At 36.7% G+C, this 14,355-nt stretch overlaps 1 protein-coding gene across 2 annotated transcripts in view; it reads right to left on the bottom strand.

Moving 5' to 3' along the window:
* Nucleotides 1-14,355, bottom strand: part of RBM25 (RNA binding motif protein 25) — a 59,921-nt gene that overhangs the window by 26,235 nt on the left and 19,331 nt on the right. For both annotated transcript variants that reach the window (XM_046647240.1, XM_046647241.1), the window contains 2 exons: nucleotides 14,007-14,064; nucleotides 10,669-10,829 (listed from right to left, as the gene is read on the bottom strand). In XM_046647240.1, coding sequence (XP_046503196.1) covers nucleotides 10,669-10,829; nucleotides 14,007-14,064 — 219 coding nt within the window. The remainder of the gene's footprint in view (nucleotides 1-10,668; nucleotides 10,830-14,006; nucleotides 14,065-14,355) is intronic.

The raw sequence follows: 14,355 nt of genomic DNA, 5'->3' as shown, positions 1-14,355 counted from the left end.
ACTATATATATACACATACCCCAAAGTATTTATCGATTTACTTAATAAAAACATACTGTGCACATTTTCAGACACAAACAAAAACCAGCTCTTCTGCACAAATGCTGTCTCTTGGTCACAATGCATGCAACTTTATTTGGGGTGAATTTCATGCCTTGTGGCTCCTTAGTATAACCTAGCAGTGATTTCATAACTCAACCACCAGCATTGTGAAAGCTATCTCTAACGGATACTTATTCAACAAGCATTTATTTTTTAAATTAATTTGCTCAACAAATTCTTAGGAGCCTACTGGGTAGACAGGACACTACATGAGATGGCAAAAAATTCAAAATTGAAAAAAGAAATAACCTTGCCCTCAAGCATTTAACAATATAGCATAAGAGGTTATGACACAGATAACTTCATTATAAGTCATTATGTGGTATTACACAATGGACCGCTGTGAGTTTCTTACTTTCTCAGACCTCCCTCTTCATCCAATCTTCTTGTAGCCAACTTTCAACTCAGCATCTTGGACAAAGACAAGATGCTTTACCCAAGAACTGTAATTAAATTGTTAAAATTATTTACCAAAAATATTGTAAACTCTAATTGTGGTGATGTGTTCCTTTCTTAAATTAATAATATATCACAATAAAGTCATCATGCAACTTTCACTAAAACCCCTTCAGTGATACTCTGCTTCTCCATGGGTTTTAAGAATTAACCCCCCAGAATTTGTCACTAAAACTGTTGGTCCTGAAACACAGATGGCTATTTCAACTCAAACTCTCAGCAGTTGAGACCTCAATTCTTTATTATGAAAATATGCTGTATGAGCTAGCATCCAGTCTGCCTTTAGCACTTTCCCTACAAACTAAATTCCTTTCCATGAATGTTCTACATCTCCATGCTTGTCTAAGTATAAGGACAGAAGTGGAGTTAGTAAATCCAAAGCCTACTCATCTAAAAATACCCACAGCCCCTAAATTCCCTACCACCACCATCCTACATCAAAATTTAAATATTACTGTAACTGGTCTTACCTAAATTACAAATAAAGCACTTGGAGTGAACTAATTCACACTACCTTGCGAATGACTATTGTCCCTTGATCTATGGAGAAAATGTACATTTTTAGAAGGAAAGTTTATTAGCCCAAATCTCTTAACTGATTGTTAATGTAAGAAAAATAAAAACAACTAGGTTTATCATGGAAGGAAAAGTTATTTTTGGTTTCAACTTGAGCTCTACCTCTGGTTCCTCAACCATAAACAATTTCCTGAGTTCCAGTTTCTGCTTCTGTTTTAGAAACAGTGCATTCAATAATACTGAGCAGCAAAAGGTAAAGGGTTTAGCAGCACAAGAGGATCACAGAAATCAACTGAATATCTAAGGTGTTTATGTGGCCAACCTATTTGGCTCTTTTCAGAGGTATCAAAAGCTTCAATAGTAAAGCTACTGGTTGTAAAGCTGAAAGACAGCTCTTCTAGACTCACTCTTTGGCACTGACTTCTAGAGTTCAAAACAAGGCCTTCTTTGGGAACTGAAGCAAACACAGAGCTCTTTCTTCTGAGAAAACGTAGGCTCAACCAGACTAATTTCCAGGCAAAGATGTGAAGTTTTCCAGCATCTGTCCGTAATTAAAATGTAATACAAGCGGCTCTTTCCAGAGATTATCTGTACTTCCAACACTTGCCAGAATTCGTTCTTGAATGTGTAGTCAACAACTACTACTTGTGGCCATCAAACAGATAATCTACTCCTATATTGCTATTGCTGAACAGCCAGAAATCAACAGGACATAGAATAGATCAGCACAGCTACCTCAAATGAAATAGTCTTTGAAAACTATACTCAAATACTCAAAAAAGCTGCCTCTACAAATTCTGCAAAATCTAAATAAAAACATTCAAGTGAAGTGTTAGACAGGCACATAATTCCTCTTAAAATTCTGGGTCAGGAAAATTATCTCACTCTTTCTAGAAAAACTTGTGTTTCTTTTTCAGTCAGAGAACTATACAACTAATTGTGTTTTCTCTTTTGCCTGAGAGTCAGGAAAACGCCTAAATAAAGTAACAGAAGTTTCTCAATGTCTCATTCTCAAATCATCCACTGTGGATCACTATTTTCTAAATCTCTCCAACAAATCAATAACAAAGGAGAAAAAACAAGTACCCTCTCATATTTTATCTTGAAAAATCATTGTAAACCTGTAATCTACTCCACAACAGTTATATTTATTTGAAAAAAAACATTTTTTTATCTGATAGAATTGCTAGACTTTTTCTTTTTATCAATATTGTTGAATAAAATTGACATTCCAGGAAAACATGCTGTTTGTCCTGTGATTTCAAGTACCTCTGGGAACCAAGCCAAGTATACCCAGAAGTCATGTCTGTTAATTTGAATTCCATTTGAAACAACTGTTCTGTTTTTATGGGAGATGGCTTCAATTCCATTCTTGAAGACATAAACAAAATTGTGTTTCCTCTCGCTAACAGTGATTACAGATTGAATCAAAGTCACACAATTGTGCATTTCCTTATTTATACAAATACACAGTGATTTGCCTCATGTACACCATTTGCAAAGGCTACAAATTAAACCACCTCACAAGTTAATGATTAAAACACTCAAACGATGAGTCCCAGGGAATTCTACAATGAACTTTGAAGACACTGAATCCGTGCTTTATTTTTAAATAAGAATTCAGTTATCACAGCAAGGAAAATCTGAAAAGTCTCATTGCAGTTGTTCTTTTTTTTAAGGTTTTAGTGATGTCACAGACAATACTGCTGCTCTGAGATACAATTTATACTCTAGAGAAACTGCATTTTATCATTTCCTTATGTAATAGCTAGGTAAAGACAGTAAGATTATCAGGTGAGCAATATTACTGCAATTGTTATCCAATAAATGTTTATTCCATTCTTGCTATGAGCAAGAAGTTGTCCTAGGTTCTACGGAGGTACAAGATGAAGAGACACAGTCTGTGAACTTACTGTACTTTCTATCTTGCAATTAGAGAATGGAGGAGGATATGGGAATGAAATAGGGTACAAGGGGCTGTGAGAAATGGAGAGACACAAACAACATATACTACACCGCAAATTAACATAACAGTAAAAAACTGCTTTATGTGGCAAGAGAGGATTTAATCCTGCCTGAGATGAATTGAGGCCAGGAATGATGAAAGCTATATGAATCAAATAACACTTTAATTATAACTATATGAATAGAATTTCAACAGGTAGCCTGGATGGACAACAGGGACATAAGATGTTAGCAAAGCACAAAGGAAGTTTGTAGGGATATATGACTGACATGGAACAGGATCGATGTGGGAAGCTAGAAAGGTAGAATGGAGCAAACCTTGAATGCCATGCTAAGAATATGAGCCTTAAATGGTAAGAAATTCAAAATTCTACTTATGTTTTAGAAATACAGGCAGTACTGCAACAGATGAGAGGAAACTAAACACAGAGAAATCAGTTAAAACATTACTAAAAATCTGAAGAAAGCTACAAGTGAATAAAGCTTGTTTAGGGGCCGGCCCAGTGGCACAGCAGTTAAGTGCACCCATTCCACTTTGGCTGCCCAGGGTTTGTCAGTTTGGATCCCAGGTGCGGACATGGCACCACTTGGCAAGTCATACTGTGGCAGGCGTCCCACATATAAAGTGGAAGAAGATGAGCATGGATGTTAGCTAAGGAGCAGTCTTCCTCAGCAAAAAGAGGAGGACGGGCAGCAGATGTTAGCTCTGGGCTAATCTTCCTCAAAATTAAATAAACAAATAAATAAAATTTAAAAAGAAAAAAGTTTGTTTAAAAAAACAATACTCAGAATTCAATCCTTTACTAAAGAAAAACAAATTCACATATTCCAATTAAAACTATATTCATCCAGGAGAGGGGGCTGAGCAAAATGGTGGGGTGAGCTGACCCGGGATTCTCTCCCCTCCAACATACAACAAAAGATTGGAAGAACTGAATTTCAGAGAATAAACATAATGCCAGCTCGTTAGAGACCTACAATACCAAGAAGGCGGAGAACATAAACCTTGCTTTACACCTTCGGAGGCGCTGGAAGGGTAGGAGAGAACATCGCTCCCTCCCCTAGAGTCTGCGATCGCTGCAGTGTGGGTCGGGAGGGAGCGGGGGAGGGGCCGCATTACCGGGGGATCATCCAGGACTCCTGCCGCTGATTCAGTGGAGACCCGCTGACGGGGGAAAGCTTCCATCCGCGGGGAAATCAAGGGCCTTGGGAGACCAGAGAACAGAACCGATCTGAACCCAGACCGGCGCGTGTGAGTAACAGACCCTCCCCCCCAGCAAAGCCAGTGGGCGCAGCCATCTTGCCCCAAGGCCGAGAGCTCATAACACGCAGCTCTCGACCCCCATCTAGTGGCGACAGGCTGTAACTGCAACTGAATTCTACCACCATGTGAAAAAACCGCTCCTCTACCATCCAGCAATTTATAAAGGCCCCAGACCAGAAGGAAAACAATAAAAACATAGAATTAAGTCCTGAGGACTTGGAACTAGGTAAACTAAGTGATGAGTTCAGAGCAGCTATAATCAAAAAACTCAATGAGGTAGAGAGAAAGATAAAGAAACAAGCCGAGTTCTGGAGTTACTTCACAAAAGAGATTGAAATCATAAAGAAGAATCAAACAGAATTACTTGAGATGAAAAACACAATGGACCAGATAAAACAGAATACAGATTCCCTGAATGCCCGTGTAGACAACATAGAGGAGAAAATTAGCATAATCGAGGACAGACAGGCTGAATGGTGCCAGACAGAGGAAGAAAGAGAACTAAGAATTTAAAAAAATGAGGAAAATCTCCAAGAGATAATGAACTCAATGAGGAGTAAGAACATAAGGATCATAGGAATTCCCAAGAATATGGAAAAGGAAAATGGAGCAGAAAGTGTGCTTAACGAAATCATTGAAGAGAACTTCCCAAATCTAGGGATCGACAGAGAAATGAGTGTAGAGGAGGGTTTTAGATCTCCTAGATTTGTCAATGTAAAAAGAGCTACCCCACGGCACATAGTAGTAAAATTGGCAAAAAGGAAAGATAAGGAAAGAATACTCAGGGAAGTAAGAAAAAAAAAAGAGAATAACCTATAAAGGAGCCCCTATCAGACTGTCAACGGATTTCTCTACAGAAACCCTACAAGCTAGGAGAGAATGGAGTGACATATTCAAAGCTTTAAAGGATAAAAATCTTCAGCCAAGAATACTCTATCCAGCAAGAATTTCCTTCAGATATGAGGGAGAAATTAAATCTTTTCCAGACAAACAAAAGTTAAGGGAATTTGTAACTAAAAGCCCTCCACTACAAGAAATCCTCAAGTAGGCTCTCATACCTGAAAAAAGAAAAAAGGGAGAAAGGGGACACAATCCACAGACTAGGGAGACCAATGGATAGAACCAGAACAGGATAGCAAATATTCAACTATAGCATTAGGGTAAAGGTAAGGAAACTACCAAAACAAGGACGATCTTAGCACTCTAACTACAAATTAATTAGACGAGTTGGAATAAAAAATGAAAATAATTATTTAGGAGGTGAAGAGCAAAGGGTCTAAATCAGTATTGGTCAAGTAAGTAAGAGACCACCAGAGAATAGACTATATTATACACGAGATTCTAAATACAAACTTCAAGGTAGACACTAAAATAAACTACAGAACAGAGTCACAAATCATAAATAAGGAAAAATCTAAGAAACCCAGCATAAGAAATTGCAGTATTAAATGGGTAGTCTAAAGCAAACAGGAAAAGAAATGCAGGAAAACAAGATAATGAGCGACAGATTAACAGCACTAAGTCCACATGCATCAATAATCACTCTCAATGTGAACAGACTGAACTCTCCAATAAAAAGACACAGAGTGGCAAAATGGATTAAAGAACAAGATCCAACAATTTGCTGCTTCCAGGAAACACACCTCAGCCCCAAGGACAAACACAGACTCAGGGTGAAGGGGTGGAGGACAATACTTCAAGCAAATAGCAAGGGAAAAAAGGCAGGTGTTGCAGTTCTCATATCAGACCAAGTAGACTGCAAAATAAGACAGGTAAAGAGAGACACAGAGGGACAATATATAATGATGAAAGGGACACTTCATCAAGAAGGAATAACGCTTATAAGCATCTATGCACCCAACACAGGAGCACCAAGATTCATAAAGCAACTATTAACAGACCTAAAGGAAGATGTTAAAAACAACACAATAATAGTAGGGGACCTCAACACCCCACTCACATCAATGGACAGATCATCCAGACAGAAAATCAACAAGGAAATAGTGGAGCTAAATGAAAAACTAAAACAATTGGACTTAATAGACATATACAGATGACTTCACCCTGAAAGAGCTGAATACACATTCTTCTCAAGTGCACATGGAACATTCTCTAGGATAGACCATATGTTGGGAAACAAGGCAAGCCTCTACAAATTTAAAAAAATTGAAATAATAACAAGCATCTTCTCAGATCATAGTGCTATAAGGCTAGAAATTAATTACAAGAAAAAAGCTGAGAAAGGCACAAAGACGTGGAGACTAAACAACACACTATTGAACAAGCAATGGATCATTGAAGAAATTGAAGAAGAAATCAAAAAATACCTGGAAACAAAGTGATAGCATGCCATACCAACTCATATGGTATACAGCAAAAGCTGTATTAAGAGGAAAATTCATTGCAATACAGGCACATCTTAACAAACAAGAAAAATCTCAAATAAGCAACCTTAAAGCACACCTAACTGAACTAGAGAAAAAAGAACAAATGAAGCCCAAAGTCAGCAGAAGGAGAGAAATAATAAAAATCAGACCAGAAATAAATACTATTTAAACGAAAAAGGCAGTAGGAAGGATCAATGAGACAAAGAGCTGGTTTTTTGAGAAGATAAATAAAATTGACAAACCACTAGCCAGACTTACAAAGAAAAAAAGGGAGAAAGCTCAAATAAACAAAATCAGAAATGAGCGAGGAGAAATAACAACAGACTCTGCAGAAATACAACAGATTATAAGAGAATACTACAAAAAACTATATGCCAACAGAATGGATAACCTAGAGGAAATGGACAAATTCTTGGACTCCTACAATCTCCCAAAGCTCACTCAAGAAGAGGCAGACAATTTGAACAGACCAATCACAAGGAAAGAGATTGAAACAGCAATCAAAAACATCCCAAAGAATAAAACCCCAGGACCAGATGGCTTTCCTGGGGAATTCTACCAAACTTTCAGAGAGGATTTAATACCTATCCTTTTCAAGCTATTCCAAAAAATTAGGGAAGATGGAACTGTTCCTAACACATTCTATCAGGCCAACATCATGCTGATACCAAAACCTGACAAGGACACCACAAAAAAAGAGAACTAGAGGCCAATATCACTGATGTACATAGATGCAAAAATTCTAAACAAAATTTTGGCAACCAGAATTCAGCCATTCATCAAAAGAATCATACATCAGGATCAGGTGGGATTCATACCAGGGACACAGGGATGGTTCAACATCCGCAAATCAATCAACGTGATACACCACATCAACAAACTGAGGAATAAAAACCACATGATCATCTCAATAGATGCAGAGAAGGCATTGGACAAGATCCAACAGCCATTTATGATAAAAACTCTGAACAAAATGGGCATAGAAGGAAACTACCTCAACATAATAAAGGCCATATACGACCAACCCATAGCCAACATCATACTCAATGGGCAAAAACTGAACCCCATCCCCCTGAAAACAGGAACGAGACAAGGATGCCCTCTATCACCATTCTTATTTAACATAGTACTGGAGGTCCTGGCCAGAGCAATCAGGCAAGAAAAAGGAATAAAAGGAATCCAAATAGGGAGGGAAGAAGTGAAACTCTTGCTGTTTGCAGACGACATGATCTTATATATAGAAAACCCCAAAGAATCCATTGGAAAACTCTTAGAAGTAATCAACAACTACAGCAAAGTTGCAGGGTATAAAATCAATTTGCATAAATCAGTAGCATTTCTATACTCCAGTAATGAACCAACAGAAAAAGAACTCAAGAACACAATACCATTCACAATTGCAACAAAAAGAATAAAATACCTTGGGGTAAATTTAACTAAGGAAGTGAAGGACCTATATAATGAAAATTACAAGGCCTTTCTGAGAGAATTGGATGACGACATAAGGAGATGGAAAGACATTCCATGCACATGAATTGGAAGAATAAACAGTTAAAATGTCCGTTCTACCTAAAGCAATCTACAGATTCAACGCCATCCCAATCAGAATCCCAATGACGTTCTTTACAGAATTAGAACAAAGAATCCTAAAATTCATATGGGGCAACAAAAGACCCCGAATTTCTAAAGCAATCCTGAGAAAAAAGAACAAAACGGGAGGTATCACAATCCCTGACTTCAAAACGTACTACAAAGCTACAGTAATCAAAACAGCATGGTACTGGTACAAAAACAGGTGCACAGATCAATGGAACAGAATTGAAAGCCCAGAAATAAAACCACACATCTATGGACAGCTTATCTTTGACAGAGGAGCTGAGAGCATACAATGGAGAAAAGAAAGTCTTTTCAACAAATGGTGCTGGGAAAACTGGAAAGCCACATGTAAAAGAATGAAAATTGACCATTCTTTTTCACCATTCACCAAAATAAACTCAAAATGGATCAAAGACCTAAAGGTGAGACCTGAAACCATAAGGCTTCTAGAAGAAAACGTAGGCAGTACACTCTTTGACATCAGTATTAAAAGGATCTTTTTGGACACCATGCCTTCTCAGAGAAGGGAAACAATAGAAAGAATAAACAAATGGGACTTCATCAGATTAAAGAGCTTCTTCAAGGCAAATGAAAACAGGATTGAAACAAAACAACAACCCACTAACTGGGATAAAATATTTGCAAGTCATATATCTGAGAAAGGCTTAATATCCATAATATATAAAGAACTCTCACAACTCAACAACAAAACATCAAACAACCCGATCAAAAAATGGGCTGGAGACATGAACAGACATTTCTCCAAAGAAGATATACTGATGGCCAACAGGCACATGAAAAGATGCTCATCATCACTGATCATCAGGGAAATGCAAATCAAAACTACACTAAGATATCACCTTACACCTGTTAGAATGACAAAAATATCTAAAACTAATAGCAACAAATGTTGGAGAGGTTGTGGAGAAAAAGGAACCCTCATACACTGCTGGTGGGAATGCAAACTGGTGCAGCCACTATGGAAAACAGTATGGAGATTCCTCAAAAAATTAAAAATAGAACTACCATACGATCCAGCCATCCCACTACTGGGTATTTACCCGAAGAGCTTGAAGTCAGCAATCCCAAAAGTCCTATGCACCCCAATGTTTATTGCAGCACTGTTTACAATAGCCAAGACATGGAAGCAACCGAATGGATAAAGAAGATGTGGTACATATATACAATGGAATACTACTCAGCTGCAAAACAGAACAAAATCATTCCATTTGCAATAACATGGATGGACCTTGAGAGAATTATGTTAAGTGAAATAAGCCAGCGAGAGAAGGATAATCTGTGTATGACTCCACTCAAATGAGGAATTTAAAATTATGGACTAAGAACAGTTTAGTGGATACCAGGGGAAAGGTGGGGTGGGGGGTGGGCACAAAGGGTGAAGTGGTGCACCTACAACATGACTGACGAACATTAATGTACAACTGAAATTTCACAAGACTGTAACCTATCAATAACTCAATAAAAAAAAAAAGAGAAAAAAAAAAACCTATATTCATCCAGAGAAAAATGTCTTGAAGAATATGCAACAAAAATGTCTCGAGTGGTTACTAATAGAGATAAGATTACAGCTGGCACTCAATTTCTATATAGTTTGCTTTATTTTATGAGGTTTTTTACAAAGAACACACAATGTTTTTGTATAAGGGGAAAGGGACATAACCAATAAAGCTACTTCTATTTTGAATGATAATGAAAGACTGAAGAACGTCAAGGTTATTTTATTTTTGTAGAGACAGGAAGGTAATAATAAATCTATTTTGGATCCATTCATCTTGAGGTGCCAAAAGGAACTAGGAAGGGAAAACAAAGAAATACATACTCGGGTTTTACCTATTTTTCGCTTTGTTGAGAAGGAGTAATAATGCATACATTACGATACAACACACAAAAATTTCCTTTACTTTCCCTTCACTTAATATAACCACCCACCTGAGGAAAGCAGTTAAGACTTACTTTCATTGATTTCAGAATCTGCGTACTTCTAAAAGAGAGGGCAACTAATAAAAATTGTGTAGGTTGAAACATATTTTGTACTTACTTACAAAGCTGCCTTACTGAATTAGCTCTGTTTGGAATAGTCTGTACCAGTGTTTTCTCTGGCAAGTGAACCTGTCCAGCCTCCCGTACTACCTTCATCCCAACCAGGAACAAGCAAACCAACAGTCATCCACCCACTATGGGTAGATAAAAGACTTAAAATAACTACAAACTATATAAATACCCTCCTGCATTTTAGCCACAAGCACATATGATGATGATGGTGATCTTGTGAAGCCCCATCCTAGATTCATTTATAATGAGCAGTATTTGCCCTGAAAGAGCACAGCTGACCTAGAGAAGATAATACTATAGAAAACATACCCCATTAGAAGCTTTCTTCTTTGCTTTCCATTCATCCAGTTGCGCCTTTGTCTTTGCATCAACTTTAACAAGTAGCTTCTTCTCTCCAATCTGCAGGTCATGCAATAACCTGAGTGCACGGAGGGTAGACTCAGGCTCCTTATACTCACAGAATCCAAAGGCTAGCAATGGATGTAAAGAATTAGTGAAATATCAATACAAGTATGAAAGATGAAAACTATTTATGGAAAATTAAAATCACTAGAGACCAAATGTTCTAGTGTAAGGATTATTCACGTTGTTACTCCTCCCTTTCCTTCAATTATCTCTGATGAAAATTTCACTTTTAGCACCCTCAGATAACCAAAAGAAAAAAGAGAAAACAAAACAGGAGAAATGAAGAAAAATTCTAATCAGGCAAACTGCTACTTATTAGAAGTGCTGATAAAATATTTAGCAGAATCAGCAAATTTCATGATTGAGTCTTTTAATTATTTCACAAATTCATTACATCCCAATTTCTAAATAGCTACAAGTAAGTGAGAACAGGCTGCTTGAACCTAAATAAGGCACTGTTCAATGTTGAGATGTTAAACTACAAAAGTACTAATCTTTTATCCTACTTACCAGTCAAATTTTTCTATACTTATTTCTTTTTAATAACTAGTCTCACTATTATTACTATGACTTCAAATCAAATAATTAAAACAAAACTAAATTTAAAGAGTAATCTAAAAATTGAAAATAAAATCAAACAAATGAATCCAAATATGTATAGAGTTAATGACACAACCATACAGAGAGGAACAACTCTGAATGATTTTAAAACAGTAAATTTATCCATACATTTTTAGTGCGATATATCCTAAGGACAAAAAGACCTGTCAATAAAAAAGAAAATCTCAATAATCATATTGATGACAGTGTTGGTGTTATTAAACTGAAATTGTTGCATGTGAAATGTGAGCTAAAGCAAGCCAGTGATGATTTAATAGTCCATCATCCCCAGTGTCCTAGCAACTCAGGATTCTCAGTGTGAGAGAAAAGAAAATAAATATATGACAGAAAGGTTAAACAAACACCTTTCAATCTTGAATTTGAATTAATGTACACTGGAAAAACGTAAAAGCAAAGACAAAAACACTCTTACAATGAGTACATCTAACTCCCACACTGATTTTGAAAGTAATTTCCCACTAAAAGGTACCAGAGTTCCTTGGAGAAACGCTGATCCCAAGTCTGGGGCAGAAAAACTACTAGATGAGCTTGGAATATCTTGTCGTTCTACGTAACAAGGAAGTTAGATATAACAAAGGCACTAGGTTTGTGTCAAAACCAGTGGAGATCCAACAGAAGCAACTTAAGACAATTTAAGCTTCACTAGCAATAAAAAAAATTAATCCATATTAAATATAACAACAAATTGAATATGCTTCAACCCGTAAGTTCAAAATGGTTCTTTAAAAAACAAAACAAAAAACAAAAAAAGTTATGGCTAGAGGATGCCGAGGACACATGCTCATTCTTTTGAAAAGTGAAAGGAAGAACCAAAGCGTTTATCCCGTTTTTCTTATATAAATTGTACCTCTAAGTAATCAAACATTAGATGGAAGGGGAAGATTATCTTTACATAAGTATTCTATTAATAAATGAAGATTTGTTCTTTGATGGAATGATAGAATTCTTCAAAATAGACCTTTTTTGCAACCCACCAATGAATGGATCAACCTAGAGACTGACAATAAACAGCTGCTACCATTAAAAAAAAGGTAACCCAGTTTGTCTCCTGATGGAAGGACACTACCTTTAGAGAATTCTTACAAATAGAAAAATCAATAAAAATAACACACACAAACTCAAATCTGACCAAGTCTCAAGATACAACTACCAATCAGTTTACATAAAACACAGAGGACAGAGGTACGTGGTATATTATTCTACTGGAGCTTCAATCAGCAAATCCAGACTATAGAAACACTACTGTGCAAATGATGCAGTTTCTTCAATAAATAATTGCAAGAGAAAAGAGACACAGAAGAACTTAAAATATTGAGACTTAAAAATATGACAACCAATTGCAATGTGTGGACCTTCGATGGATCATGAATCAAACAATTAAAAAACTGACATTTGAGACAACTGGACACCTGAACACTGACTGGATATTGACCAAAGGTTGGCTATCTGAACACTGACTTAATGATATTAAGAAAAAGTTAATTTTTTTAGGTCCTATAATAGTATTTTGGGTATGTTTTCTTTTTTTTTTTTTTAAAGATTTTTTATTTTTTCCTTTTTCTCCCCAAAGCCCCCCGGTACATAGTTGTGCATTCTTCTTTGTGGGTTCCTCTAGTTGTGGCATGTGGGACGCTGACCTCAGCGTGGTCTGACGAGCAGTGCCATGTCCGCGCCCAGGATTCGAACCAACGAAACACTGGGCTGCCTGCAGCGGAGCGCGCGAACTTAACCGCTCGGCCACGGGGCCAGCCCCTTGGGTATGTTTTCTTAAAAGCCCTTATCTTTTAGAGACACATACTAAAATATTTATAGACAAAATGATCTGGTGCTTAGGACTGCTTAACAATTATCTAAGGAAGAAATAGGTAGGGTACAGGGTAAGCACAATTGGCCGTGAGTTGATAAAGGTTAAAGCTAGGTGATAGGTACATGGGAGTTTATCATACTACTCTAATTTTATATACACATTAATTTGTCCATAATAAAAAGTGTTTAAAGGGCCTGCCCCAGTGACATAGTGGTTAACTTCCCACACTCAGCTTTGGCAGCCCAGGGTTTGCAGGTTCAGATCCCAAGCGCAGACATAGCATTGCTAGTCAGGCCACTCTGTGGTGGCATTCCAAATAAAATAGAGGAAGACTGGCAGATGTTAGCTCAGGGCCAATCTTCCTCACACATGCTCCAAAAAAAGGTGTTTAAAGACTGTATATGGAACGGGTATTTCTACTAACAGGTACAAAAAGAAGAGTTTGCTTTCAAGACTAACAGGTCATTTCATCATCTTTTCTCCTACTTTCTTCCTAAATTCTAATTATTCCATCTTGATCATACACTCCTGCTCTCAAATAAAAAGGACTTTTTAAAGAAATCTTATTAGAAACCACTTAGCCTGAATAATTTTTCCTTTCCTACCTCCTTCCTGTTATACTTTTCCACTTTCTTAATCTCAACTCTCAGCCAACATCGTCCCAATTTTCATTAATCCTATTTCGATAAGAAGGAGGATAAAGAGTGCTAATAGAATACTCTCAGGATTAAGGACAATGAGAGTAAAACAGGCAAAAAGTGATTTATGCACATAGGTTAAAATCATCTCAATAAATAAGGAAAAAATTACCTACCTTGAAGTTTTCCAGATGCACCTTGTACTCTCTTCCAGCTCAAAACCAAGCCACATTTCTTAAAAAAGAAACAAAAAAAGATTATCAGTTAACAAAATAAACTAATTTGTAATGCAAATAAGAGCATAATTACATTCCCACTGGGAAAAAGCCAGAAGCCAAATAGAAAAAAGATCACATCAGCAACTAAGTTTCTTAAAATTCTCTCAGTTCTCACAAATCTATTATAAGAGAGAAATTTAGCAAGTAATTTTAAAGAAAAATATAAATTCTTACTGACTCTTATTTGCAGAAAATTGCCTACCTTTTAGTAAATTAGAAATTCTACAGCATTATTTATCCTATCAAA

This window comes from Equus quagga, chromosome 20 (genome assembly GCF_021613505.1).
Source record: "Equus quagga isolate Etosha38 chromosome 20, UCLA_HA_Equagga_1.0, whole genome shotgun sequence".
NCBI classification, from domain to species: Eukaryota; Metazoa; Chordata; class Mammalia; order Perissodactyla; family Equidae; genus Equus; species Equus quagga.
This window is presented reverse-complemented; position numbering and strand designations above follow the sequence as displayed.